Raw genomic sequence first — 27347 nt, 5'->3', positions numbered from 1 at the left:
AAAAAAAAAAGGAAAAAAAGAGCAGAGATCTGTCCTGGCAAGGGTTAAAAATGCAATGAACTCGATTCCTAGAGAGGAGAGGGATTTGGGGACGAGGTCTTTGCCAAAGCGCCTCCTTCCGAAGCGCCTTCCTGCCAGCCTCTCCCTCCCCAGGGTGGCCTTGACTCGCCTTTGCAGCTGCGTCGAGGCGCCTCCTGCCATCCGGTGAGCTCCCCGTTTTGCGCATGGGGAGGGGGCAAAGGGGTGTCCCGGGGGTGGGATCGAGACAAAGGGAGGGGGCCCGGGAGGGGGCCTGCAGCCGATCCGTCCGGGATCTGTCACAAAAAGCCACCCGATCTGGGGAGGGAGGGGGAGATCCTTTCTCTGCCTTCCTGCGCGCAAAAGCGCAAAGCTAGCAGGCCATCCGGGAAGCGAAGCCTCCTTTGTGCTCCGGAGAGAGAGAGAGAATGGATGCTCCCCCCACATTTTGGCCTGAGAATCCAGACAGGAGAATCCCCTCCGATGAAAATAGGGACGTCCTATTCAATTATTATTATTATTATTATTATTATTATTATTATTATTATTATTTTATACCCCGCCCATCTGACTGCGCTACCCCAGCCACTCTGGGCGGCCTCCAACACACACACACACACACACACACACACACACACACACACACATTTTATAATAATAAAACATTAAACGTTTTTTAAAAATTCCCTATACAGGGATGTCTTCTAAATGTTGTATAGTTACTTATGTCCTTGGGTCGGGGGTCGCATAACTACACCCGCATTTCCCTGATGATAATAGGGACGTCCTATTCAACAATAATTATTATTTTATTTTATTTTTATACCCTGCCCATCTGACTGCGTTACCCCAGCCACTCTGGGCGGCCTCCAACATATATATATATATATATATATATATAGATATAGATATAGATATAGATATAGATATAGATATAGATATACACACACACACACACACACACATATATATATATAAATATTTTAAAATGACAGGGATGTCTTCTAAAGGTTGTATAGTTACTTATTTCCTTGGCTCGGGGGTCGCATAACTCTGCACCCACCAACATTTCTCCAATGATAATAGGGACGTCCTATTCAACGATAATTATTATTTTATTTTATTTTTATACCCCGCCCATCTAACTGCGTTACCCCAGCCACTCTGGGTGGCCTCCAACAGATAGATAGATAAATAGATAGATGGAGATATAAAATATAAAAATATTTTATAATCATAAAACATTAAACTTTTTTAAAAAATTCCCTATACAGGGATGTCTTCTAAAGGTTATATAGTTACTTATCTCCTTGGCTCAGGGGTCGCATAACTCCACACCCACCAACATTTCTCTGATGATAATAGGGATGTCCTATTTAATAATAATTATTATTTTATTTTATTTTTATACCCTGCCCAGCTGACTGCGTTGCCCCAGCCACTCTGACCGGCTTCCAACATACAACAAAAAAATATTAAAATGTTTTATAATAATAAAACATTAAACATTTTTTTAAAACTTCCCTGTACAGGGCTGCCTTCAGATGTCTTCTAAAGGTTGTATAGTTACTTATCTCCTCAGCTTGGGGGTTGGATAACTCCCAACATTTCTCCAATGGAAATAGGGACATCCTAAGGAAAGCAGGACATTCTGGGATCAAATTAGAAACCTTGCAGGCTTCTGCAAATCCTGGACTGTACCTGGATAATAGCATCCCTTTGAGGGTCTGCAAGAGGAGGGGATCTTTGCAGGTTTTTTTCATCTAAAGCAGTGGCTCTCAAAGCTGCCAGAATCCAAATTTGTTTGAGGCTTTCTTTCTCTTTTTTCTTGACACTCTCTTTTATTTTAATTGTTTTTATTAAATATTTCCTTGGGTTGCAGAAGTACATACACCGTCTCTATTTTCAGATCATAAAGTCCTTTCTACAGATCAGTTATATTCGATGTGGGCCTTTAATGTATTTTTTATTTTTATTTTTAAAAATGCTTTTATTTTTGCTTGTTTCTAGTTGAAATAGCAACAGAGAGACTGTTCCATCTTTAATAAACAGAGTCATTTGGTAAGTACCCTTTGATTCCAGTACCTGGTGCTTTTTTTCTGGAAAAAAGGTGGGGGGACTTGTTTGTTTGTTTGTTTGTTTGTTTGTTTGTTTATTGTGGGCCCAGTCGCAGTGCTGCCACCCCCCAGTGACTAAATGTAAGATGTGATTAATAAACTCAAGCAGACAAGGATGTGGTGACAACTTTATTGATTACAGATATAGGTGGATTTGGGGCTCAGGTATTTGGGTGTATATCCGTTCCAGCACCCCCAGACAAAAGATAACAATTATTTAATTTTCAAAAGGTAAGGGAACTGAGTTCCCCCACGTTCCTGCTAAAAAACAAACAAACCCTGAGTAATTTCATAAGTACCCTTTGATTTCAGTGCCCCTTTCCCCAAATCACTGTCCGTGACAGTGCCTTGGTATCCCAGATCTTCCCTGTCTGGATGAGGTTGTCACAACACAAAACGTTTTAATTGTGTGGTTCTCAAAGTGTGTGGCAGGACAGGATGCCAAGTGGAGGATGGCAAGATAACAAGGATGATCAAATAAACATTTTAACATTTCTTCTTCTTTTTTGAATAGCAAATTGTATTAGTATTTTCCACACAACAACATGAAAAATATAAAAAATAACAATACACAAAACACAAAAACCAGCATACAAAAAAACCCCCAAATCCCTATCTTACAAGTTAATAATATAAACACTAAAAAGAAAAACAAACATTGACTATCACCAATCCCACAGCACCTCCTTTACCTCTCATTATGTCTTCCTGTTTTCCTTATCATCTCTATCCTAACATCTAGATATAAATCCCTCATTCTTATCCTTTCACTTCACAAGGTTATTCCAGACTCAGCCAGATTTCTGTCCTCGAACCTTGGCTTTTAAGGTATTCATTTAGCCACTCCCATTCCTTTTTCACTTCACTTTTGGGTTTTTGTCTCATTATATCTGTCAATTTGGCTAATTCTAAATATTCCGAAAGCTTACATAACCATTCTCCCCTTGTGGGTAACTGGTTCTCTTTCCAATACTTAGCCACCAGGATTCTTGCTGCAGACGTTGAATATAAGAAAAAATTAGTTTTGTCTTCTGGAATATCATCGTTTAAATTGAAATTTTGGAGCATGATCCACGAAGAAATTAAATACTAAGAATATCATATAGTAAAAGGCCAGAGGCATTCCTTTTAGGAATTTTAAATTTTAAACATTTTAACATTTCAGTGCAGCATGGTGCAGTGACGAAATGATTTATTTGCAGAATATGGATAGAAATCTTTTCAAAGTCTTTAACTGTAACAGAGAAACTTTCTGCAGTACATCAATATATAATGCAGCAGAAAAGGTTTAAGTGGGGAAAAACATCGGAGGTGAAGATGGGAAGTCAATTTATGAAACAATGTACTGTAATTTTCGCTCTATAAGACACACTTTTTCCCTCCTAAAAAGTAAGGGGAAATGTGTGTGTGTCTTATGGAGTGAATGCAGGCTGCGCGGCTATCCCAGAAACCAGAACAGCAAGAGGGAGTGCTGCGCAGCGCTCCTTCTTGCTGTTCTAGCTTCTGGCTTAGCCATGGGAAGCCTCCGCAGGGCACGGGGAGCCTTCATCCTGCTGCCCTGTGGAGGCTTCGTGGGGCTATCCCAAAGCCAGAACAGCTAGAGGGAGCGCTGTTCTTGCGGGAGGTGGGGGAAGGGACAGAGCCGCGCGCTCTGTCCCTCCCCCCACCTCCCGCAAAAGCCAGGGATAGCCGCACTCCCCTTAAAGAGCCACGCGGAGTGTGTGTGTGTGGCTCTTGGGGAAAATCCTGCAAGCGCCGCACACACGCTTCACGCGGCTCGTGAAAGGGAGCGCTGAACAGAGCCTGGGATGCATACAGGCTCTGCTCAGCTCTCCCTTTAAATAATATTTTTTTTCTTGCATTCCCCTTCTAAAAACTAGGTGTGCCTTATGGTCAGGTGCGTCTTATGGAGTGAAAAATACGGTAATCATTTGAGATGCAGATTATTGTGAAAATGTTTGGAAAATTTAATACAAAATTATACACCGAACAGAAAGAAAGAAATCTTGCCGAAACCAAGTACTACTAGGAGCTGTTTCTTTTCTTCTCCCCCAATGCATTTCTTATCAATCAAAGGCTCAACTGCGCAAGACTTCCTGGTGGAAATGAACTGTTCAGATGGAAATGAATGCAGATTAACCGAGCCATCCTGCCCTAGCTGGCCATGCAGTGGCAACAGGGGTGCATAGGAGTGATGTCATCAGCATCCTTTATACCCCACCTTTCTGCCCTCCCCCCATCCTTTCCTCACAACAACCTTGTGAGGTAGGCTAGGCGGAATGGCAGTGGCTGGCCCAAGGTTACCCAGTGAACATCGTGGCTGAGCGGGGGTTCGAACCCGGGTCTCCCGGCTCCTAGTCCAACATTCTAACCGCTACACCACACCGGTTCTCTTTGCAGAATTGTTGCTTATGCCCATTGGAATGGGAGGGAACAGGGAAGAGAAAGGTGTGGGAATGTTCAGGGAGGCTGGAGAGGATATATTGTTTACAGTGGTACCTCGGGTTGCATACGCTTCAGGTTACAGACGCTTCAGGTTACAGACTCCGCTAACCCAGAAATACTGCTTCAGGTTAAGAACTTTGCTTCAGGATGAGAACAGAAATCATGCTCCGACGCTGCAGCAGCAGCAGGAGGAGGCCCCATTAGTTAAAGTGGTGCTTCAGGTTAAGAACAGTTTCAGGTTAAGAACAGTCCTCCAGAACGAATTACTAACTTGTGCTAGCAAGTTCTATAACTTAGCAGAGTTTACATTCCCCTTTAAACGCACAGCAGGTAGCTGGTTGCAGGCTTGTTTAAGCATCTCGGGTGGCGCTGTGGGTTAAACCACAGAGCCCAGGACTTGCCGATCAGAAGGTCGTGGTTCAAATCCCCGCGATGGGGTGAGCTCCCGTTGCTCGGTCCCTGCTCCTGCCAACCTAGCAGTTTGAAAGCACGTCAAAGTGCAAGTAGATAAATAGGTACCGCTCCGGCGGGAAGGTAAACGGCGCTTCCATGCGCTTCTCTGGTTCGCCATGCTGGCCACATGACCCGGAAGCTGTACACCGGCTCCCTCAGCCAGTAAAGCCAGATGAGTGCCGCAACCCCAGAGTCGTATCTTTAAGTCCCCTTATTATCCCTCTTAAAAGAATAAACACTCCACAATCTTGTGTAAAGTATATCAAAGAAGTTTACAAACGAATCATCATTTCACAGTTGTATCCCTGAAGGCAGACTTAGTTACAAAGTGGATCTATCCCATAGCCCAGGGGTGTCCAGATTTGATGAAGTGAACATGCATGAGGGCCGACCGATAAGTTGTTGACCTTTTTTAGGATTTTACCGCAGGAAATAAACTGCCACGGGGGCCGGATTAGGCCCTCGAAACAGACTTTAGACATGCCTGCCATATGGGGATAATCCCAGTGTCCTCTGTTGGCTAAAGGCCAAAAGAGCATTTCTAGCTAAAATGCTGGTCCAATGGAAGAAGTCAAAAGAGAGGAAGTGTGCTGCGTGCCTTGCCCTTTTGTTACCTGGGCAGGTAAGGTCACACCCACCTATAGTCACATGCTAAAGGAAGTATGTCCCAGTCAGGAGGAAACAGGAAGTTTTTGACTGACCGGACCAAACATTCCCTTGCATGTCCACTCTAGGAAAACAATGAATGTTGTACTTGACTGCTATTTATGTATCCCAGCCAACAAAAGGTCTGTTCCGGCTATCCTGGTATAGACCAAGTGCCAGAAAGTGCCAGAAACGGTGCAGGCTAGGGAGCTACAGGAGCCTATCATTATCATCATCATCATTTATTATTTAAACCCCGCCCATCTGGCTGGGTTTCCCCAGCCACTCTGGGCGGCTTCCAACAGAATATTAAAATACAATAACCTATTAAACATTAAAAGCTTCCCTAAACAGGGCTGCCTTCAGATGTCTTCTAAAAGTCTATTAGTTGTTCTTCTCTTTGACATCTGCTGGGAGGGCGTTCCACAGGGCGGGTGCCACTACCAAGAAGGCCCTCTGCCTGGTTCCCTGTAACTTGGCTTCTCGCAGCGAGGGAACCACCAGAAGGCCTTTGATGCTGGACCTCAGTGTCCGGGCAGAACGATGGAGACGCTCCTTCAGGTATACTGGGCCGAGGCCGTTTAGGGCTTTAAAGGTCACCACAAACACTTTGAATTGTGCTCGGAAACATACTGGGAGCCAGTGTAGGCTTATCAAGACCAGAATTATGTGGTCTCGGCGGCTGCTCCCAGTCACCAGTCTAGCTGCCGCATTCTGGATTAGTTGTAGTTTCCGGATCACCTTCAAAGGTAGCCCCACATGGAGCGCATGGCAGTAGTCCAAGCGGGAGATAACCAGAGCATGCACCACTCTGGTGAGACAGTCTGCGGGCAGGTAGGGTCTCAGCCTGTGTACCAGATGGAGCTGGTAAACAGCTGCCCTGGACACAGAATTGACTTGCGCCTCCATGGACAGCTGTGAGTCCAGATGACTCCCAGGCTGCGCACCTGGTCCTTCTGGGCCACAGATGCCCCATTCAGGACCAGGGAGACGCAGACCTCCCCCCCCCGAGCACCTCATTTCAGTGTTTCCTGGGCGCTGCTTCTTGCTGGGAGTACTTCTGCTCATCCAAACTTTTGTTGGATTGGGGGAAGGGGGAGTTTGGCATTTACAGGGTTAAAGCAGAGCTTGACAAGCCCAGGTAGGTAGCAGCCCTAGTTAGAGACTGAATAGGAATGTAGATGGAAGGAGATGTGTTATGTTGTCCATAGGATGTAGACAAAGAAAGGAAAACAAGATAGAGAAGGCCGGAACCCAGTTAGTGAAATAACAGGCAGGCATCTTGAAAATGGGTGTTGGTAACTATCCTATCTGGGATATGACAACGTCTGAGCATCTCGCCAGACCCAAATCGAGATCTTGTGCCGACTACAGTGGTACCTCGGGTTACAGACGCTTCAGGTTACAGATGCTTCAGGTTACAGACTCAGCTAACCCAGAAATAGTACCTCGGGTTAAGAAGTTTGCTTCAGGATGAGAACAGAAATCGTGCTCTGGCAGTGCAGCGGCAGCGGGAGGCCCCATTAGCTAAAGTGGTGCTTCAGGTTAAGAACAGTTTCAGGTTAAGTACGGACCTCCGGAACGAATTAAGTACTTAACCAGAGGTACCACTGTACTCAATATTCTCAGTAAAGTAATATGTTTGAATCTTGAATGCTGGATAGGTGCTTAATCGTTTTTGTAGTTGTTTAAAAAAAAACACCAAAAATTGTCTTAAAAAAAAACCAACCCATGACTAATTGAAGGGGAAAGTAGGTTTTTTATCGTTAACATAGGTTTGATGCCTGTGTGGATCCAATAATAAACTTTTGATTGTTTATTCACATCCCTCTTGACCTCGTGTGTTCGTTGCATCTCCCTTGTGGTGGGCTACAGCTTCGAACAAAAAAGTTTTGTTTATCCACTCAGACCGCCAATCAGTGGCGTAGCATGGGGGGTGCAGGGGGGGCCGGCCGCACCGGGCGCAACATCTGGGGTTAGGGCAAATCCATGGGTTAGGGGGCGCAAATCCACGGGTTAGGGGGCGCAAATCCACGGGTTAGGGGGCGCAAATTACTTGCCTTGCCCCGGGTGCTGACAACCCACGCTACGCCACTGCCGCCAATACAACTTTTTCTTATTTGGATGTGTTTCAATTTGCCTCTGAGACACAGGCATGAGCTTCCCTTTTCCTCTCAGGCAATGGAGCTAGCAAGTCCTGGCAAGCTATCTCTTTCCGGAAATGACCTTCCCTGAGCCTAAACAGTTCTCTCTCCTTGAAAACGCCACTCAAGAAGGTTTCATTAAATTACGAGAATAATGATCAGCAATTAGCCTTTTTTATGTAGCTGGTTGATAATCTGATCTACAAGGATAAAATGTTTTAACCCACAGTGGGTGGCGCTGTGGGTTAAACCACAGAGCCTAGGACTTGCTGATCAGAAGGTTGGCGGTTCGAATCCCCGCAACGGGGTGAGCTCCCGTTGCTCGGTCCCTGCTCCTGCCAACCTAGCAGTTCGAAAGCACATCAAAGTGCAAGTAGATAAATAGGTACCACTCGGTGGGAAGGTAAACGGCGTTTCCGTGCGCTGCTCTGGTTCACCAGAACCAGTCATGCTGGCCACATGACCCGGAAGCTGTACGCCGGCTCTCTCGGCCAGTAAAGCGAGATGAGTGCAGCAACTCCAGAGTCGGTCACGACTGGACCTAATGGTCAGGGGTCCCTTTACCTTTACCTTTATGTAGCTGGCTGATAATCTGATCTACAAGGATGAAATGTTTTCCTTCCCCCCTCCCCCCCAGTGTCCTTTGAGGACGTAGCTGTGCATTTCACAGAAGGGGAGTATCGGCTTTGCTGGATCTTGAGCAGAGATCTCTGAATCTGGGAGTCATGGAAGAGATCTATGGGATTGCGGCCTGTGAGGGTAAGCAAGTAGCCCGTTTTGAAGTACCTGTTTTGAAATTTCTGTATGTGATTAGCTCAGGGGTTCTTAATCCACTGCAGTTAAGTTTGAATAGGCAGCTATCTATTGTGTTCTCTCTGAATATACCCCCTCCAGTTGACCTGACTGGTCTGAATAGGCCAGGCCTTATGAAAGGCAAGTTTCTGATTTGTTCGGTGGGTGAAACAAGTAATTTTCAATGAATATTGATTGGAAAATACGTCTTGTGTATTAAATTTGTAATTTTTTGAAATTTGTAAATACAGCGGTACCTCGGGTTGCACACGCTTCAGGTTACAGACTCCGCTAACCCAGAAATAGTTCCTCGGGTTAAGAACTTTGCTTCAGGATGAGAACAGAAATTGTTCTCCGGCGGCGCAGCAGCAGCAGGAGGCCCCATTAGCTAAAATGGTGCTTCAGGTTAAGAACAGTTTCAGGTTAAGAACGGACTTCTGGAACGAATTAAGTACTTAACCCGAGGTACCACTGTATATATTTTTTTAAAAAGTTTTTAAGGATTGTAGGTTTGCCATATTTCAAAAAGTTGTTGACCTTTCCTTGCTAAAACTCCAAATAAATTGAAGCTTTTGAGCTTTTAAAAAGTAAATTCACCCAAAAATCTCCACTTCCGACATGGGTTGCCATACGTCTGGGTTTCCCCAGACATTTCAGCGATTTCCGGATATTCCACCTGGAAGCTAGTTTCTTCTTTTTTTAAAAAAAAAGTTTTTATTTATACTTTCAAATTTATACATTCTTCCCCTCTTTCTCTGGTTCCTTAAATTTATTTTTAATATCTTCTGCATATCCAAATTCATTTAATTATCTACTTTCAATATTTACTCTTATGAAACAGCAGGTTATTACAATAATTCTGCCAGTGTTTTTTATCTGTTTGCAATTTATCTGTAAATATTCAATAAACCTTTTCCATTTTTTAAATAAAAAGTTTGTTATCTTGATTTCTTGTTCTTCCGGTAAGTTATGACATTTCTGCATATTCCATAAGTTTTTTGTATCCATTTTTCCTTTGTTGGAACTTCTCCTTCATTCCATTTTGGGGCGAGTAGCATTTTTGCTGCTGTAGTTGCACACATAAATAAATTTCTATACAATTTAGGTCAGGCACCCTCAAACTCAGCCCTCCAGATGTTTTGGGACTACAATTCCCATCATCCCTGACCACTGGGCCTGTTAGCTAGGGATGATGGGAGTTGTAGTCCCAAAACATCTGGAGAGCCGAATTTGGGGGTGCCTGATTTAGGTAGTTCTGTCCCTATAATTCCCAAAAGAAAAGCTTCTGGGGTTTTGTTTTTTAAAAAATAAAAGTTATTTTGAACATCCTTTTCAATTCATTATATATCTTTTCCCAGTAAGCTTCAGCCTTGCTACTACCTCAGTGATTTGAGGCTCTATTCCTTCCTCAGGCTTTTATCAGTTTCTCTCTTCATTGCAGAAGGTGATCTATCTGAAACCGAGAATAATGGAGAACAACATGTGATAGAGACAGAGGGAAAAGGCAGCTGTACTGGAGAAAAACCATATCAATACATGGAATGTGAGAAGAACTTCGGAGAAAACTCCACCATCTCTTCTCCTCAGGAAATTCACCCAGAGGAGGAACCATACCGGTCTTTTGAATGTGGAGGGGACTTCAGAGATGATAGCCTTTCTCCTCCGCCTCCGATAATTCCCACGAAGGAAAAACCTTACAACTGCAAGGAATGTGGAAAGAGCTTCTCTCGGAAGTTACGTCTAACTAATCATCAGAGAATTCATACAGGGGAGAAGCCGTTTCAATGCCTGGAGTGCGGCAAGTGTTTCATACACAACTGCAGCCTGTCGTACCACAAGAGGATCCACACCGGCGAGAAACCCTACAAATGCTTGGAGTGTGAGAAAAGCTTCACTCGGAAGATCATTCTCACCAATCATCAGAGAGTTCACACCGGCGAGAAGCCGTACAAATGTTTCGAGTGCGGAAAGAGTTTCACCCGGAAGGTGATCCTGGCAAACCACCAGACGATTCACTCCGGGGAGAAACCGTACAAGTGCTTGGAATGCGGGAAGAGCTTCACTCTGAAGGTGCACCTTACCGCACATGAAAGAATCCACACAGGGGAGAAACCGTATAAATGCCTGGAGTGCGGAAAGAGCTTCAGTCGGAACTCCAACCTCGCTTACCACCGGAAAGTCCACACTGGGGAGAAACCCTATAAATGCCTGGAGTGCGGAAAGGGCTTCAGAAACAGCACGAACCTGACTTACCACCAGGAAATCCACACCGGGGATAAGCCGTATAAGTGTTTGGAGTGCGGAAAGTGTGTCAGACGGGCGGCGGATCTCGTCAACCATAAGAAAATCCACACCCAGGAGAAACCCCATATGTGCTTGCACTGTGGGAAGTGCTTCACTCTGAAGAATTACCTCAGACGTCATCAGAGAATCCACACGGGAGAGAAACGGTATAAATGTTTTGAATGCGGGAAATGCTTCACGGAGAAGACCACGCTCACAAAACACCACCGAACTCACACAGGGGAGAAACCGTACGAATGCATGGAGTGTGGGAAAACCTTCACGCAGAGCTACTCTCTCAGTCTCCATCAGAGAAGTCACACCTCCATGTTTGGAGTGTGGGAACAGCTTTCTTCGCAGCTCCAGCCTTTGTTCCCGCCACAGAATCCGTACAGCGGAGAACCGATATAGATGCTTGGAAATAGCTTCAAGAAAAGTCTCGCTTTCCCATCAAATACTTCCCGGAGCAGAGAAACCATAGAAATGGTAGCAGAGACCTTACGAAGAAGCAGAAACTTCAGTAATCAAAGGATAGACAGTTGGGGGTTGAGATTATATTAAAGCTTTGGAGTGCGGGAAAAGCTTGGGTAAGAATTCTCAAAGGGTAGGATCCATATAAAGGCCAGAAAAATTGAAATCCTTCCACTGCATTCATCTTCCCAACTCCCCCTCAGCCACCAGAAAATTCATGTAGCTATGAGATTTTGACTGTCGGTGCTTTGAAGCTGCAAAGAGCTTCAGAAAGTTTCAGCCTTACCTGGTATTAAAGAGTTCTCGCAGGGAGGAAACCATATAAACACATGTGAAAACGAGGACTTTGATTTGCAAGATGTCGGTGACCAAACAGGATCCAAGAAACTAAAAAAAACCACCTGGAAAGTTTTATTTAAAATACATGCAGCAGAAGAACAATAGGTGTAGTTTTGTTTATGAACCATGGAAGTATAGAGAGGGAGAGCAACTGCAAACTATATATAAATAAATCTTGGGGAAGGGAAAGATAAAAGGAACTGTGGGTAAAATAAAACACGATAAATAAAAAGGGAAAGCGAAGACTGAAATAAACTGTATTAAGATAACCTGGTGAAGCGGCTGTTACATGGAAAATTAAAATTGTCTGTGACTTCATGGGGGTGACCTAAACTCCAAACGGCCCTCTCTTTAAAGCTTACCTAACTGCCCTAACTACATACCCTCTTAGTTTAAAAGAATATTGCTAGTATCTAGAATGCAATTCCGTGGAAAAAGGCTCTGGTGGTTTTAGATGCTGATAGTAGATATAGAAATAGAATAAGGAAACTGTATATAATCGAAAGGTTTGTGAACTGAATCCCCTGCCTCAGAGGCCATCTTGTGGACAGGGGACAGTCTGGTCTTATTTTTCCTGGTGAAGTTTGGAGAGGTCGGCGTGCAAATATCCCAGCATCTCTCCAAAGATCAAATGGGGGAGCAAAATCTGTGGGAATGTGAATTTTGGGAGGCCTCTCCACCTGATGCTTAGGCTGCATATATATGTAAATAAAACCGTATATCTGAAACACAGCACTGTCCCCAATTAGTCTTAATGCTCTTACACATTTTAAAAATGTCTTAAATAATCCTTTTCTAATGTAGACGGAGAATCGGATGTCTTCCCCCTTTATCTTTGGTGTTTCTTATAGCATGGGTAGGCAAACTAAGGCCCAGGGGCTGGATCCGGCCCAATCACCTTCTAAATCCGGCCTGTAGACGGTCCAGGAATCAGCATGTTTCTCCATGAATAAAATGTGTCCTTTTATTTAAAATGCATCTCTGGGTTATTTGTGGGCCTGCGTGGTGTTTTTACATGAGTAGAAGGTGTGCTTTTATTTAAAATGCATCTCTGGGTTATTTGTGGGGCAGAGGAATTTGTTCCTTATTATTATTCAAAATATAATCCGGCCCCCCACAAGGTCTGAGGGACAGTGGACTGGCCCCCTGCTGAAAAAGTTTGCTGACCCCTGCTTATAGCTTTGTTCTCCTCCCTCCCTCTTTTTTTCCCTTTCCCTCTTTCCTCTCTTATATTCCCAATTCTGCTTGTTCTAGATATTATTTTATTGTATTGTGAAAACTTTAATAAAAATCCATTTTAGAAACTTAATTCTCTTCCACCTTTTTGCCGGTCTTTTTGTTTGTTGTTTTTGGTCATTCCTGCTTCAAAATTAGTCTCCCTCTCCTGTGTTTCTTAAGCGATGCCCACGCATGTGGTTACTATTGGATTTTGGGCATTACAGCTGGAGATCAAGGGGAGCATAAGGAATTGTTGAAGTTCACCCTTCCCTTTCATAGGACTTCCAGTTGCTCAGACGGAGATCTAGTGGCGAGGTGAGATGGCTTTGATACAAATCATTTGGCGCTTTCGGGAGGGCATTCCACAGAAGAGGGGCTGCCACCGAAAAGGCCCTGTCAACACCAAGTGGGTGGCGCTCCCTAGTGGCAGTAATGTGCTCACCTGTCGCTCTTCAGGTTCAAGATGGTTGATATTGGGAAAGGCCCCTTTTCAGGAACATGTGTCCCAAGCCATTTAGGCCTTTATCTTTTTTTCCTTCTTCTTAGGCAATCCCTTGTAGCTAAGTAAGATTGTCTTCCATGAACACGGTCTTAACAGTGAGTCTGTAAGTGACTGTGGAGGCCAATTCTGGATCCACACATCCTTCCACAGTGGGGACATAGGTTTCCGGGTGGGAGTTGATCCTAGTGAGGGTTTGCAAAGTGTGCCTTCCTCTTAGCACGTTTCTCCTTGAGTGATGGGCCCTATTGAGGTGTGAGATTATGGGATTTCTGGGTGGGGGGGAATGGGGGACTGAACATTCACAAAAATGCTAAAACGGCTTGGAGTCTTCTCTGCCAGCTTCCTCCTCCTATTTTTGTAGTCTGATGCCTCAGAAGAGCACCATCTCTGTGCAATACCTGTTTCCTCCTGGAGGTCTGGTGGCAATCTCTCACGGGTGCTTTAGCTGTGGTTTCTGCATCGGAGGCGGTTGGACAAGATGTCCCTTGGGGTCCCTTCCAACTTTAAGATTCTATCCTTAAAACCGGAGTATCAGGAGGAGTATCAGAAAGAGTGGAATAAATTTAATGATTATTTAGTTAAATTTGTTAAGTTAAACTAACTGAAAATAGCTTGCAGATATTTAATGGGCTTAGGATTTTATTTATGTTAAGTGATGAATTAATATGTTTAATTCCACAAGGTGAAGATCTAAGGATGTTAATGTTTAAGTTAAATTTCATAAAAATTGGGATTTGGAAAACCGTTAAAAAGACATGCAATGAAATTCAACCAAGGGGAAGCGAGGAAGTCACTTAACAAAGTTAATAACTGTAATTTTCAATAAGGCTATGTTGTATGTTTGTTTGTCTTGTGTGTTTGTTTTTGTTTATAATATTGTGAAAACTAATAAAATTTTTGGAAAAATAAAAATAAAACCGTGGCACCCAGAACTGGACACACCAAAGCAGAACAGAGTGGAACTAGGATTTCCCTTGATCTGGACACTGTACTTCTGGGGATACAGCCTAGAATAGCACATTCTAGGGCAAAGGATTCCTGCATTTCGGGGGGGGGGGTTAGACTGGATGTTCTGGCTCTGCAATTCCATGATTCATTGCCTCCTTGGCTCTTTTGCTTTCAAAGGAATGCAAAGAGATATGATACGATAATCTTTATTGTCATTGTCCCATACAGAACAACAAAATTGGAAAAAAATATATCTACATAAGACATTCAAAACCAACAAGCCTGCTAGCCCAGCTATCCCAACCTGGTTAGCCCCCTAAAAACTCAGATACCCCATTTTAAAAATACAATATACAGTGGTACCTCGGGTTACAGACGCTTCAGGTTACAGACTCTGCTAACCCGGAAATAGTATCTCGGGTTAAGAACTTTGCTTCAGGATGAGAACAGAAATCATGCGGTGGCAGCGGGAGGCCCCATTAGCTAGAGTGGTGTTTCAGGTTAAGAACAGTTTCAGGCTAAGAACGGACTTCCGGAACGAATTAAGTTGTTGACCCGAGGTACCACTGTACTCCCATAGAGCATAGCTGTCAACTTTTCCCTTTTCTTGCGAGGAATCCTATTTGGAATAAGGGAATTTCCATTTAAAAAAGGGAAACGTTGACAGCTATGCCATAGAGACTCCTTACACTGTGGTTAAACCACAGAGCCTAGGACTTGCTGATCAGAAGGTCGGCGGTTCGAATCCCTGCGATGGGGTGAGCTCCCGTTGCTCGGTCCCTGCTCCTGCCAACCTAACATTTCGAAAGCATGTCACAGTGCAAGTAGATCAATAGGTACCTCTCCGGCAGGAAGGTAAACAGCGTTTCCATGCGCTGCTCTGGGTCACCAGAAGCGGCTTAGTCATGCTGGCCACGACCCGGAAGATGTATTCCGGCTCCCTCGGCCAATAAAGTGAGAGGAGCGCCGCAACCCCAGAGTCGACCACGACTGGACCTAACGGTCAGGGGTCCCTTTACCTTTACCTTTACACTGAGTTTAAAACCAAAATGGCATTTGGATAGAAACTTTCTCAGGCGGCTAGTCCTAGTCTTAATAACCCTGTACCTTCTTCCAGAAGGCAGAAGCTGAAAGAGATCATTTCCGGGGTGCACACTATCCTGCGCTATCTCTGCAGCTTTCTTGTGACACCTGGAAGCATAGATTTGATCCAAGGTGGGAAGAGTGCGCCCAATTATTCTCTCCGCAGTCTTTACAACCCTGGACAGCATTGTTTTTTCCCTGACCGTGCAGCTCCCAAACCACACACACAGACCATAAGTTAATGCACTCTCCACAGCACAATGGTAAAATGCCATCAACAGGTCCTTTGAGAGATTGTTTTTGCGGAGGCTTCTCAGAAAATATAACCTCTGCTGTGCTCTCTTCATCAGGTCTTTGCTGTTTTCTCCCCAGGTTAGGTCATCTCTCAACCTCATTCCCAGAAATCGAAACACCGAGACCTGTTCCACGCACTTCCCCTCAATAATAAGTGGCTGAATATTCAATTTACATTTCCTAAAGTCCACAATAATCTCTATTGTTTTCTTTAAGTTGTTTTTCCTGCGCCACTCCCCCAACTGCTCAACTTCCTTCCTATAGGCCGCCTCCCCCTCTCCAGCTGTGATCAAGCCAACCACCGTTGCATCATCTGCAAACTTAATGATCTTATTACTGGGGTATTTTGGGGAGAGGGAAGGAGAGAGGTCCTCTCCGCAGTTCGGTGCTGTAAGGGTTAAAGTGAACCGGATGCATGCGGAGGGAGGAGATGTGGGGGAGAGGAGGAGGAGGAGTTAGAGGCGGGGCCGTCGGGAGAGATAAAGCACCTCTTTCCAGTCCGCATTCTCACGAGCGGGGCAGGACGCAAAGCAGGAGCCTTTGTCTGACCCGTGTTCTGCATCAGCATCTGTCTGAACCTGGTGAGTGTCCCTGATTTGGGTCGAAGGGGTTTCCCTGGGCAGTGGGGAGGGTGCAACGGAGGCCTTTGCAGATGATCTATTTTGGGGGACCCCCCCAAATAAATAAACAACCCCATACCCAGGTCAGGGAGCGGAGCGCCTTGATTTCTTATCAGCTCAGCCATGGGGAGGCGGGGGTTTTAAAGCCGGTCTGCAAGGCTGAGCTGCAGCACCAAGTTATAATGAACGCCCCCGTTAATCGGGCACCGACACGCGTCTGCGCCTTCACACGTGACAACAAAGGCGCGCGGCTCCGGTGGGAGCTGAGCGGGTTGCATTGTTAGGAAGGCTCTTAGGGGGTGTCGTGGCGCGCCGCTTCCAGACCTGCAACCCTGCATCCGTGCAGGTGGGAGGCATGCGAGAGGAAACCAGCCCGACCGGTTCCTTTGTGAAGGCAAAGGTAGCTCCCCGGCCCTGCCTGTGAATGGCCTCGGATCTGCAAGTGCGAAGAGGTTGCCATGGAGACCAGTGCGTGGGAATGGGGGGGGGAGCGCGCTTTCTCAGGTGCAGAACAATGAATGGGTCAACGTGGGTGGTCCGCATGGGTGAGCTGGGAGGGAGATGCTGGAGGGAAGATCCCCCTGGATCCCAAATGCTCAGGTTGCATCAGTGTGGAAGGAGAGACATTGGTTGCCCCTGAACTTGGGCAGCAAGAAACCTGGGCACACCCGGGAAAGGGTGGTGATGGGATTTGGCAGGTTTTAAATAGCTCTTAAAACGTTACACAGATTTCGGATACAAGGCAAGATTACAAATTAGATGGACTTACAATATGCAGTTTTAAAAGTTACTGGTTTTCCTGGGGCCACCCTCCTTATGGGAATGTTTCTGTCCAGCATTTGTAGGGTTAAAGTGGGCCTTAGGAACCATAGATGAAAAAGACAGGATGATTTATTGGGTTTTATTGGAGGAAATATGATTTAAAATCATTATTTAAATGGATTTAGAAAGGAAGATTAATTTGATTCGCTGGGGAAATGTCAGGTAAATGTCTAAACAAGAATGGGACATGCAGAGCCGGCGGGAAAAGGAATGAATGGGAAAGTATTAGAAATTAAGGAAAAGTGTTTTACTACGAGCAGCAAAGGAGGGAGGGAAAAGAATCCTATTTTGGGGGTGGGGGAATGGAAAGTTAGTTGTTAAATTGGTGTTAAATTCCAAACTGATTTGTTGTTAATTTGTTTTGGAATTTGGAAAATTAATTGGAACTTAATTGGAAATAAAAGGAACCATAGATGATTACACTCTTGCATGGTACATGAATGTAATGTATCATGATTGTAATGTAAATGATGAGGCTACATTTTAATATTTTAATGTCGTATTTTAATTTTGTTTTTAAGTTGTATTCATTCAACTTGTTTTTATTTTTGCTTGTTAGCCGCCCTGAGCCCGGCCTTGGCTGGGGAGGGCAGGGTATAAATAAACATTATTATTATTATTATTATTAATGGTGGAATGCAGCTTGCGGGCTTGGAGAAGTGGTGTATGTTTTTCCCAGGCTGATAGGAAAGGGACAAACACGGCAAATCAAAGGGAGAAATAAGCTTTAATCAGCAACGTGGGTTTTATGTAGGTGAAAGATGGAAGAGCAAGAGACGGATGCTGCTGAAAAAGGAAGAGGCGCCGATCCCATCAAAAGCGAGAGCAGTGAGGGATTCTGGGAAAGGAATGCACAGGGGATCCTGGGTAAAGAGGACGCCCTCAGCTCAGATGCTCAGCACCAGGATTTCAGGCCGATCCGCAACCAGGAGGCCAAGGGACCCCGAGAGGTTTGCAGCCGACTGCACCATCTTTGCCACGAGTGGCTGAAGCCAGAGAGACACACCAAGGCTCAGATCCTGGACCTGGTGATCCTGGAGCAGTTCCTGGCCGTCCTCCCCACAGAGATGGAGAACTGGGTCAGGGAATGTGGAGCAGAGACCAGTTCCCAGGCGATGGCCCTGGCCGAAGGTTTCCTCCTGAGTCAGGCAGAGGAGGAGAAGCAGGAAGAGCAGCAGGTGAGAGCATCTCAAGATCTTGTGATGGCCTTCAGGTGTTTTTGAACTAAACCTCTCATTGCCTCTGAGCAACGTTGAGGGGGAATATTGGCTACTCCTGGTCCAGATAGTCCCAACAGACTCTGAAAGAGAGGGAGGGCAATATTACGGACAAAATGGAGTGACTTAAAATATGGACTACTGAATAATATGCAGTTGAAAAGGTTGACAACAGGGAATAATAATAATAAAATAAAAAATTTTATTTATTCCCCAGCCAGAGCCGGGCTCAGGGCGGCTAACACCAATAAAATTACAGTAAAAACATAATAGGAAAAAACTAATTTAAAATGCAGGTTAAAATGTAATTTAAAATGCAGCCTGATTTTAAAAATAGCCCATAGATCAAAAACCGTAAGGGGAGGGAAACATAAGGGTCAGACTGAGTCCAAACCAAAAGCCGGGGGAACAGCTCTGTCTTGCAGCCCCTGCGGAAAGATGTCAGGTCCCGCAGGGCCCTAGTCTCTTGTGACAGAGCGTTCCACCAAGTCGGGGCCAGTGCTAAAAAGGCCCAGGCCCTGGCTGAGGCCAATCTAACCACCTTGCGACCTGGGACCTGGGAAAGGTGGGAAGTCCAGAGATTTGAAGGAATCTCTAAATATGGATATGTATTTTGTTTTGTTATGATTTTATATTTGTAAAACCAAATAAAAATTATTTCAGAGAAAGAGATGGAGGGAGGGCATCCCCCAAAACCTCTACTTTCATTCACCAACGTTCTCTGGAAAATCTTACAAGTACTGCTTATGTTTTCCCCAGTGTCATTCTGTTTTCTATTACATCTCCCCATTCAATGTCCTCCAATCCTCATCGCTGTTTCAGGTAAAGGGTCTGCTTGCGGAAATTAGAAGCGATTTCCCTGACGCAGAGAGATCTCCGTTGGATGGCAGAGAGAAGCCACTGGGTAAGGATCCATCGTCTGTGTCTCCATTTGGTCTCCCTCTGTTGGTTTTGAAAGGGATCCGTGGCCTTTTTTGATCTGGCGAGGGAAGAGAGTTCAGTGTGCATGCAGGAAATAAACAACTACAGTGGTACCTCGGTTTAAAAACAGTCCTGTTTAAGAATGATTTGGTTTACGAACAACCGCAAAACCGGAAGTAGTGTCCTGGTTTGCGAACTTTACCTCAGTCTAAGAATGGAATCCGAACGGTGGAAGGGCACCTCATTAGAGAAAGCGCACCTCAGTTTAAGAATGGCTTTGGTTTAAGAACAGACTTCTGGAACCGATTAAGTTTGTAAACCGAGGTACTACTGTATAGTGGTACCTCGGGTTAAGTACTTAATTCGTTCTGGAGGTCCATTCTTAACCTGAAACTGTTCTTAACCTGAAGCACCACTTTAGCTAATGGGGCCTCCCGCTGCCGGAGCACAACTTCTGTTCTCATCCTGAAGCAAAGTTCTTAACCCGAGGTACTATTTCTGGTTAGTGGAGTCTGTAACCTGAAGCGTATGTAACCCAAGGTACCACTGTATCTGACTTTTAGAAGACATCTGAAGGCAGCCCTGTTTAGGGAAGTAAGTTTTATTCATTCCCTCCACAACAGAGAAGAATGGCTGCCAATGCAAGCAGCAGACATGCTTTCATTCGCCTCTGAGATAAATATGAGCCAACGGCTTCACCCAATCTTTGTCTCTCACAGGTGATGGGATGATGCTGAGAAGATCTACTCAGACATCTCTTCTTTGGGGAGGAGAAGGAGCTGCTGCAGAACCAGATCAGGTAGGGCAGGAGTGGGGAGACTTATTCAGAGTGGGGGCTGCATTCTCGTCTGTGAAAGATTTGGGGTTTCACATGCCACTGGTGGGTGGCACCAGATGCAAAAATGGGTGAAGCTAGTTTGTATATACCAGCGGTGGCGAACCTATGGCACGTGTGGCAGAGTGGGCACACGGGGCCCTCACTGCTGGCACGCGCGCCATTGGCCCATCCGCGCTGTTGTTTTGTTGTTTTTTCTATTTGTGCTCCTGCTCCTTCCCACACTACTGCGTGTGTCCGCTGCTTAAACCCGGAACTCTTCCCCCCCCTTTTTTTTTCTTTTGGTCAGTAGCTGGTGATTGTGTTCCACAATTGGTCTATTTTTCTTTTCTTTTCTTTCCTTTTTCAAAAATTTTATTAATTTTCCAAATTTATAACAAACATCAAAAAACAAACAAACATAAATCCTAACTGTAATTCCACTTTTGTTAACATTTTTAGGTGACTTCCTCGAATCCCCCTAGCTGAGGTGTGGTGGTTAAGAGCGGTGGACTTGTAATCTGGTGAACCAGGTTCACATCTCCGCTCTTCCACATGCAGCTGCTGGGTGACCTTGGGCCAGTCACACTTCTCTGAAGTCTCTCAGCCCCACTCACCTCACAGAGTGTTTGTTGTGGGGGAGGAAGGGAAAGGAGAATGTTAGCCGCTTTGAGACTCCTTCAGGTAGTGATAAAGCGGGATATCTAATCCAAACTCCTCCTCCTCCTCCTTCTTCTTCTTCTTCTTTGTATATCATTGTAACAGTTTTCCAAAACTAATTTCTCATAAAATTCACTTAATCAATTAACATCTTTCTTTTCAATTTAGCTTTAGATATATTATTCTAGAACATCACATATTTAAATCCTAAGCCAATCTGGTACTTGCAAGTGTTTCTATTTAAATTATGTTGTAATCTGTTCAGATTGTGCAGATAAAATATCACGGGTAGAATTCTACAGGGTGTGTTGTTAGTGTGTGAAAACAGTGATCCAAGGAGCCCCAGGTATGCACTTCCAGATGGGGGAGACATCAGGCGCCATCCTGACACCCGGGCATCTTCACTTGGTCGCAAGTCGCTGGTAGGCAGGTGGAAATAACACTGTATTACCTACAAGGAGAAAATGTTTTCTTTTTCTTTCAGGGTCCAATATCTTTTGAGGACGTGGCTGTGTGGTTCACCGAAGAGGAGTGGGCCTTGCTGGATCCTGACCAGAGGGCTCTGCATAACGAAGTCATGGAGGAGAGTGTTGGGATCCTGGCATCTCTCGGTGAGGATCTTAATATATGCTTCATGAGTCAGAATTTATTTACGGAATGAACATGATGCGGGTGGCGCTGTGGTCTAAACCACTGAGCCTCTTGGGTCAGCGGTTTCAATCCCCGTGACGGAGTGAGCTCCCATTGCTCTCCCAGTTCCTACCAACCTAGCAGCTCAAAAGCACGCCAGCACAAGTAGATAAATAGGTATCACTGCAGTGGGAAAGTAAACGGCATTTCTGTGCGCTCTGGCACTTGCCATGGTGTTCCGTTGCGCCAGAAGCGGTTTAGTCCTGCTGGCCACATGACCCGGAAAGCTGTCTGTGGACAAACACCGGCTCCCTGGGCCTGAAAGCAAGATGAGTGCCACAACCTCAAAGTAGCCTTTGACGGGACTTAACCATCCATAGGTCCTTTATCTTTATTTCTTCATGGAATGAAATCCACTATTCCGAGGTGGGTCAACAGTGGCTCTCCTGCAGTATCTGAGCTTTCTGTTCCTCTGCAATTAACCTTGAATAAGCACGTACCTGTCATTTCCTCCCTCAATCTTCCACTCATGCCTTTCTAAACCATGGCCTTTGCAAGTGTCAGGTGTCTGCTTTTTGTGTGTGTTTAGGGCTTTGGGAAGGCAAATCCAAAGCTCCCCTCTTTGTTTTATTTATATATATATATATATATAAACACAAATTTCCTAGAATGGGGTGGGAAGGAAGTTTCTGGGAAAGAAGGCTCAGAAACTCCCATGTACAGCTGGATAGACCAGAGTACGGAAGGAAGATCATTGTAATAATAATAGTAATAATAATTTATTATTTGTACCCCACCCATCTGGCTGGGTTTCCCCAACTACTCTGGGCGGCTCCCAACAGAAGATTAAAGACTCGATAAAACATCAAACTTTAAAAACTTCCCTAAACAGGGCTGCCTTCAGATGTCTCCTAAAAGTCAAATAGTTGTTTATTTCCTTGACATCTGGTGGGAGGGTGTTCCACAGGGCGGGAACTACCGAGAAGGCCCTCTGTCTGGTTCCCTGTTACCTCACTTCTCGCAGTGAGGGAACTGCCAGAAGGCCCTCGGCGCTGGACCGGGTTGAAGGACAGGGGTGGAGATGCTCCTTCAGGTATACTGGGCTGAGGCCATTTAGGGCTTTCAAGGTCAGCACCAACACTTTGTTGTGCCTGATAGCAACCTATTGTAATTGACTGGTTTGGAGAGGGGGCTGAGGACTCTTAAAATAATTTACTCCATCAGTGCCAGCTGCAGAGGCTCTTCTGTTCCTTCACCCACGATGAGCCGCTGTACATAACACAGTTAAGCCTTTTCTCCAGGCCACTGTGTTACCCTGGTGGAAATGGTGCAAACCCCTGCCATCGCTCCCTTGATCATCCAAGCTTGCAAAGCAACAAATATCTTCAATATCAAGGATGAGAGTCTAGGGGTCTCTTTCAGGCGTGGGGGTCATATTCAAAAAGGGTTCCCCGTTTCCAAAGCTACTCTTAGTGAGAAATGGGGGTCTGTGAAGTATAATTAGTTCCAGCTAGCCCAAATCCAGCCATTCCAAAAATGCATGGTAAGTAGGTACACGAATCATAGTTCTCAAACTGGGTTGGGTCGAGTGAGAGTGATTGGCCCAAGACCAGACAATGAGATTCATCCCTGAGTTGGAAGCTGAACTCAGGTTTCTGTGGTTTGAAACCAATACTCTGTAGCACACCTGCTGCGTCAGGAGAGCTAGTTAAATGTGTAAAGGTAAAGGGACCCCTGACCATTAGGTCCAGTCGTGGCCGACTCTGGGGTTGCGGTGCTCATCTCACTTTATTGGCCGAGGGAGCCGGCGTACAGCTTCCGGGTCATGTGGCCAGCATGACTAAGCCTCTTCTGGCCAACCAGAGCAGCACACGGAAACGCCATTTACCTTCCTGCCGGAGCGTTTCCTATTTATCTACTTGCACTTTTGAACTGCTAGGTGGGCAGGAGCAGGGACCGAGCAACGGGAGCTCACCCCTTCGCGGGGATTTGAGCCGTCGACCTTCTGATCATCAAGCCCTAGGCTCTGTGGTTTAGACCACAGCGCCACCCGCATCCCAGTTAAATGTGTACTTCCATCTATATCCACTCAGTTTTGCCTTTATCCTAAGTATGGAAGTCGTTAAGCTAGATAAGGGTCTGTTTCTTCCTTAGGCTCTTATGAGTTTCTCAATTCATTGCAGAATGTGATGAATCAGAAATGAAGAATAAGGAAGAACTACACGGAAAAGAGACCCAGGGCCGAGACAGCTGTAGGAAGCGAGAAGAGCAAAGGAGGAAAATCGAAGCAGAAAAGAAAAGGAAGACGCTTCTAAAGGACAGTGGCTTTTATGCAACCTCAGTCCAGGAAAAAACAGATGACAGAAAGCCATGTGGTAACTGCCTCGTTCAATGGGAAAGTCTTGGTTCAAAACACCAATGTAAATACTACTGCAAAAATTACAAAGGGGAGCAACCGCATAGATGCTCTGAGTGTGGAAAAGGGTTCAGAGACAGTTATAGCCTTTCTTGCCATCAGAGAATTCACACAGGAGAGAAACCATATAAATGCTCAGAATGCAGAAGTAGCTTCAGTAGCAAGCAAAGACTCATTTATCATCAAAGAATTCACACAGGGGAGAAACCGTATCAGTGTCTGGAATGTGGAAAGAGCTTCAGAGAAAAGTTTACCCTTTCTTCTCATCAAAGAATTCACACGGGAGAGAACCAGTATGAATGCTTGGAATGTGGAAAGAGCTTCAGTGACAGTTCTACCCTTTCTTCTCATCAGATAATTCACAAGGGGGGGAAACCATATAAATGCTTGGAATGCGGAAAGAGTTTCTCTCAGAAGTTACGTCTAACTATTCACCAAAGAATTCACACAGGGGAGAAGCCATACCAGTGCTTGGAATGTGGAAAAAGCTTCAGAGAAAATTCTAGCCTAGCTTCTCATCAAAGAATTCACACAGAGGAATATAAATGCTTGGAATGTGGAAAGAGCTTCATTAGTCATTCAAAACTTACTCGGCATCAAACCATTCATCCCGGAGAGAAATCATATCAATACTTGGAATGTGGAAAGAGCGTCATTAGTCATCAAGAACTTACTCATCATCAGACAATTCATACAGGGGAGAAACCATATAAATGCTTGGAGTGTGGAAAGAGCTTCAGACACAATTCTACCCTTTCTTCCCACAAAAGGATTCATACAGGGGAGAAACCCTATAAATGCCTGGAGTGTGGAAAGGGCTTTAGTCAGTGTTCCCCTCTCACTCGCCATCAGAGAATTCACACAGGGGAGACACCATATAAATGCAGTGAGTGTGGAAAGAGCTTCAGTCGGAAGGTACAACTCGGTGTTCATCAGAGAATTCACACCGGGGAGAAGCCGTATCAGTGCTTGAAATGTGGAAAGAGCTTCAGAAACAATTCTAGCCTTTCTTCTCATCAGACAATTCACACGGGCAAAAAGCCATATAAATGTTTGGAATGTGGAAAGAGCTTTACCTTAAAGATGAACCTCAGTACCCATAAAAGAATTCACACGGGGGAGAAGCCGTATAAATGCTTGCAATGTGGAAAGAGCTTAAGCAGCAAGGACAGACTCGCCGACCATCAAAGAACTCACACTGGTGAGAAACCCTTTAAATGCTCGGAATGTGGGAAAAGCTTCGCTGCGAAGATAAATCTCACTACCCACAAAAGAATTCACACGGGGGAGAAACCCTATAGATGCTTGCACTGTGGAAAGATGTTCGCTCAGAGCCACCACCTCACTTACCATAGCAGAATTCACACTGGGGAGAAGCCGTATAAATGCTTAGAGTGTGGAAAGAGCTTCAGAAACCGTACTAGTGTCATTTACCACCAGAAAGCGCACACTCCAGACACACAATATAAATGCTCAGAATGTGGAAAGTGCCTCAGTCAGGAAGCGGATCTGGTCGATCATCAAAAAATGCACACCCAGGAGAAACCATATGTATGCGTGGAATGTGGAAAAAGCTACGCTCTGAAGAATTGTCTTAGAAAACATCAAAGAATTCATACAGGAGAGAAACCATATAAATGCGCTGAGTGTGGGAAAAGCTTCACTGAGAAGTCAACTCTCACGACACACCAACGAGTTCATACAGGAGAGAAACCCTATAAATGCCTGGAGTGTGGAAAGGGCTTTAGTCAGTGTTCCCCTCTCACTCGCCATCAGAGAATTCACACAGGGGAGAAACCCTATAAATGCCTGGAGTGTGGAAAGGGCTTCGCTCAGAGTTCCCATCGCAATCTTCATCAAAGAACTCACACATCGATGGGCAGCGTATGGGAGCAGCTTTCTTCAGATCTCCAGCCTTTATTCCCACCAAAAAATCCATACAGTGGAGAACCCATATAAAGACTTGGAATATTAAAGGAGCTTTAAGAGCAGTTCCTTCTTTCCGCAAGAAGAAACCATATAAATGCTTGTAATGCGTACGGACAGGGCTTGTGCCAAGACACTTTGTGGAGGAATATTTTAAAAGTCCTTGGAAGAAGCTTCTGAAGAAGCAGAAATTTCCATTATCATCAAATAATTCACAGTGGTGGGGGGTCATATCAATGCTTGGAGTGCAGGAAAAGCTTGAGTAAGAAAATGCAGCTCCCATCTCATTGAAGAATTATCAGAGGGGAGAGTAAGCAAAGAATAAAGTTAGTAGCTTCCTCCAGACTTGTTTACAGATAACAAGGGAGCAAGATTTGTGTGACTCCTGCTCTCATCTTATGCTCAGCCTGTATATTTGTGTAAATAAAACATATCCGAAAGACACTGTCTTCTCCAGTCTGTACCTTGACTCTAAAGAACCCAAACCGCTGTGGACTCATGACAATCTGCAGAGAAATCAGAGATTAATAATAATAATAATAATAATAATAATAATAATAATAATAATAATAAATTATACCCTGCCTATCTGGCTGGGCTTCCCCAGCCACTCTGGGTGGCATCCAACAAAATATTAAAATACAGTAATGCATCAAACATTAAAAGCTTCCCTAAGCAGGGCTGTCTTCAGATGTCTTCTAAAAGTCTGGTAGTTGTTGTTCTCTTTGACATCTGATGGGAGGGCGTTCCACAGGGCGGGCGCCACCACCAAGAAGGCCCTCTGCCTGGTTCCCTGTAACCTCACAGCAAGGAAAGCGCCAGAAGGCCCTCAGTGCTGGATCTCAGTGTCAGGGCAGAATGATGGGGGTGGAGATGCTCCTTGAGGTGTACGGGACCGAGGCCATTTGGGGCTTTAAAGGTCAGCACCAACACTTTGAATTGTGCTTGGAAACGTTCTGGGAGCCAATGTAGGTCTTTCAAGACCAGTGTTATGTGGTCTCAGCGGCCGCTCCCAGTCACCAGTCTAGCTGCCGCATTCTGGATTAGTTGTAGTTTCCAGATCACTTTCAAAGGTAGCCCCACATAGAGCGCATTGCAGTAGTCCAAGCGGGAGATAACTAGAGCATGCACCACTCTGGCGAGACAGTCTGCGGACAGGGAGGGTCTCAGCCTGCGTACCAGATGGAGCTGGTAGACAGCTGCCCTGGACACAGAATTGACCTGCGCCTCCATGGACAGCTGTGAGTCCAAAATGACTCCCAGGCTGCGCACCTGGTCCTTCAGGGGCACAGTTACCCCATTCAGGACCAGGGAGTCCTGCACACCCACCCACTCCCTGTCCCCCCAAAACAGTACTTCTGTCTTGTCAGGATTCGACCTCAATCTGTTAACCGCCATCCATCCTCCAACCGCCTCCAGAATGTCCACTCACAGGACATTCACTGGTTCTGATCTGAAAGAGGTAGAGCTGGGTATCATCCGCATATTGATGGATGAACAAACTTTTTACCTAATGCCTGCAACTGATCTCAATATTTACGCGTGATATGTTAAATAGCTTTACAGCCT

At 45.1% G+C, this 27347-nt stretch overlaps 2 protein-coding genes across 5 annotated transcripts; both read left to right on the top strand.

Annotated features, from left to right (window-relative positions):
* The first annotated feature begins 78 nt into the window (after nucleotides 1-78).
* LOC310756994 (uncharacterized protein) lies at nucleotides 79-13016 on the top strand. Of its 4 annotated transcripts, none has more exons than XR_014545010.1 (5): nucleotides 79-204; nucleotides 2029-2079; nucleotides 8460-8581; nucleotides 10056-12663; nucleotides 12734-13016. XR_014545010.1 is itself a non-coding variant. In XM_083602056.1 (4 exons), the coding sequence occupies exons 3-4, from the start codon at nucleotides 8548-8550 to the stop codon at nucleotides 11306-11308; spliced, it is 1287 nt and encodes a 428-aa protein (XP_083458182.1). In that variant the 5' UTR covers nucleotides 79-204; nucleotides 2029-2079; nucleotides 8460-8547; the 3' UTR covers nucleotides 11309-13016. The 4 variants fall into 4 exon arrangements, 2 of the variants coding, with proteins under 2 accessions (XP_083458182.1, XP_083458183.1); XR_014545011.1 differs by lacking the exon at nucleotides 79-204 and adding an exon at nucleotides 385-728 and having other exon boundaries at nucleotides 1308-2079; XM_083602056.1 differs by having other exon boundaries at nucleotides 10056-13016.
* A 2460-nt stretch (nucleotides 13017-15476) lies between these two features.
* On the top strand, nucleotides 15477-26222 carry LOC310756469 (uncharacterized protein). Its single transcript, XM_083600610.1, has 6 exons — nucleotides 15477-16333; nucleotides 17949-18372; nucleotides 19234-19315; nucleotides 20052-20131; nucleotides 21291-21417; nucleotides 23620-26222. Exons 2-6 carry the CDS (start codon nucleotides 17956-17958, stop codon nucleotides 25809-25811), a joined length of 2898 nt encoding a protein of 965 aa, XP_083456736.1. The 5' UTR covers nucleotides 15477-16333; nucleotides 17949-17955; the 3' UTR covers nucleotides 25812-26222.
* The last annotated feature ends 1125 nt before the right edge of the window (nucleotides 26223-27347 follow it).

The sequence above is a fragment of the Podarcis filfolensis genome (assembly GCF_964270895.1).
Source record: "Podarcis filfolensis genome assembly, chromosome: 2".
In the NCBI taxonomy this organism is placed as follows: Eukaryota; Metazoa; Chordata; class Lepidosauria; order Squamata; family Lacertidae; genus Podarcis; species Podarcis filfolensis.
This window is presented reverse-complemented; position numbering and strand designations above follow the sequence as displayed.

Excerpts from the sequence above, each read along its gene's own strand:
- LOC310756469 (XM_083600610.1), top strand. The coding sequence starts at position 17,956 with ATGGAAGAGCAAGAGACGGATGCTGCTGAAAAAGGAAGAGGCGCCGAT. Across the intron at positions 18,373-19,233 it reads AGAAGCAGGAAGAGCAGCAG|GTAAAGGGTCTGCTTGCGGA; the intron begins GTGAGAGCATCT and ends TCGCTGTTTCAG. Across the intron at positions 20,132-21,290 it reads CTGCTGCAGAACCAGATCAG|GGTCCAATATCTTTTGAGGA; the intron begins GTAGGGCAGGAG and ends TTTTTCTTTCAG.
- LOC310756994 (XM_083602056.1), top strand. The coding sequence starts at position 8,548 with ATGGAAGAGATCTATGGGATTGCGGCCTGTGAGG. Across the intron at positions 8,582-10,055 it reads TGGGATTGCGGCCTGTGAGG|AAGGTGATCTATCTGAAACC; the intron begins GTAAGCAAGTAG and ends TCTTCATTGCAG.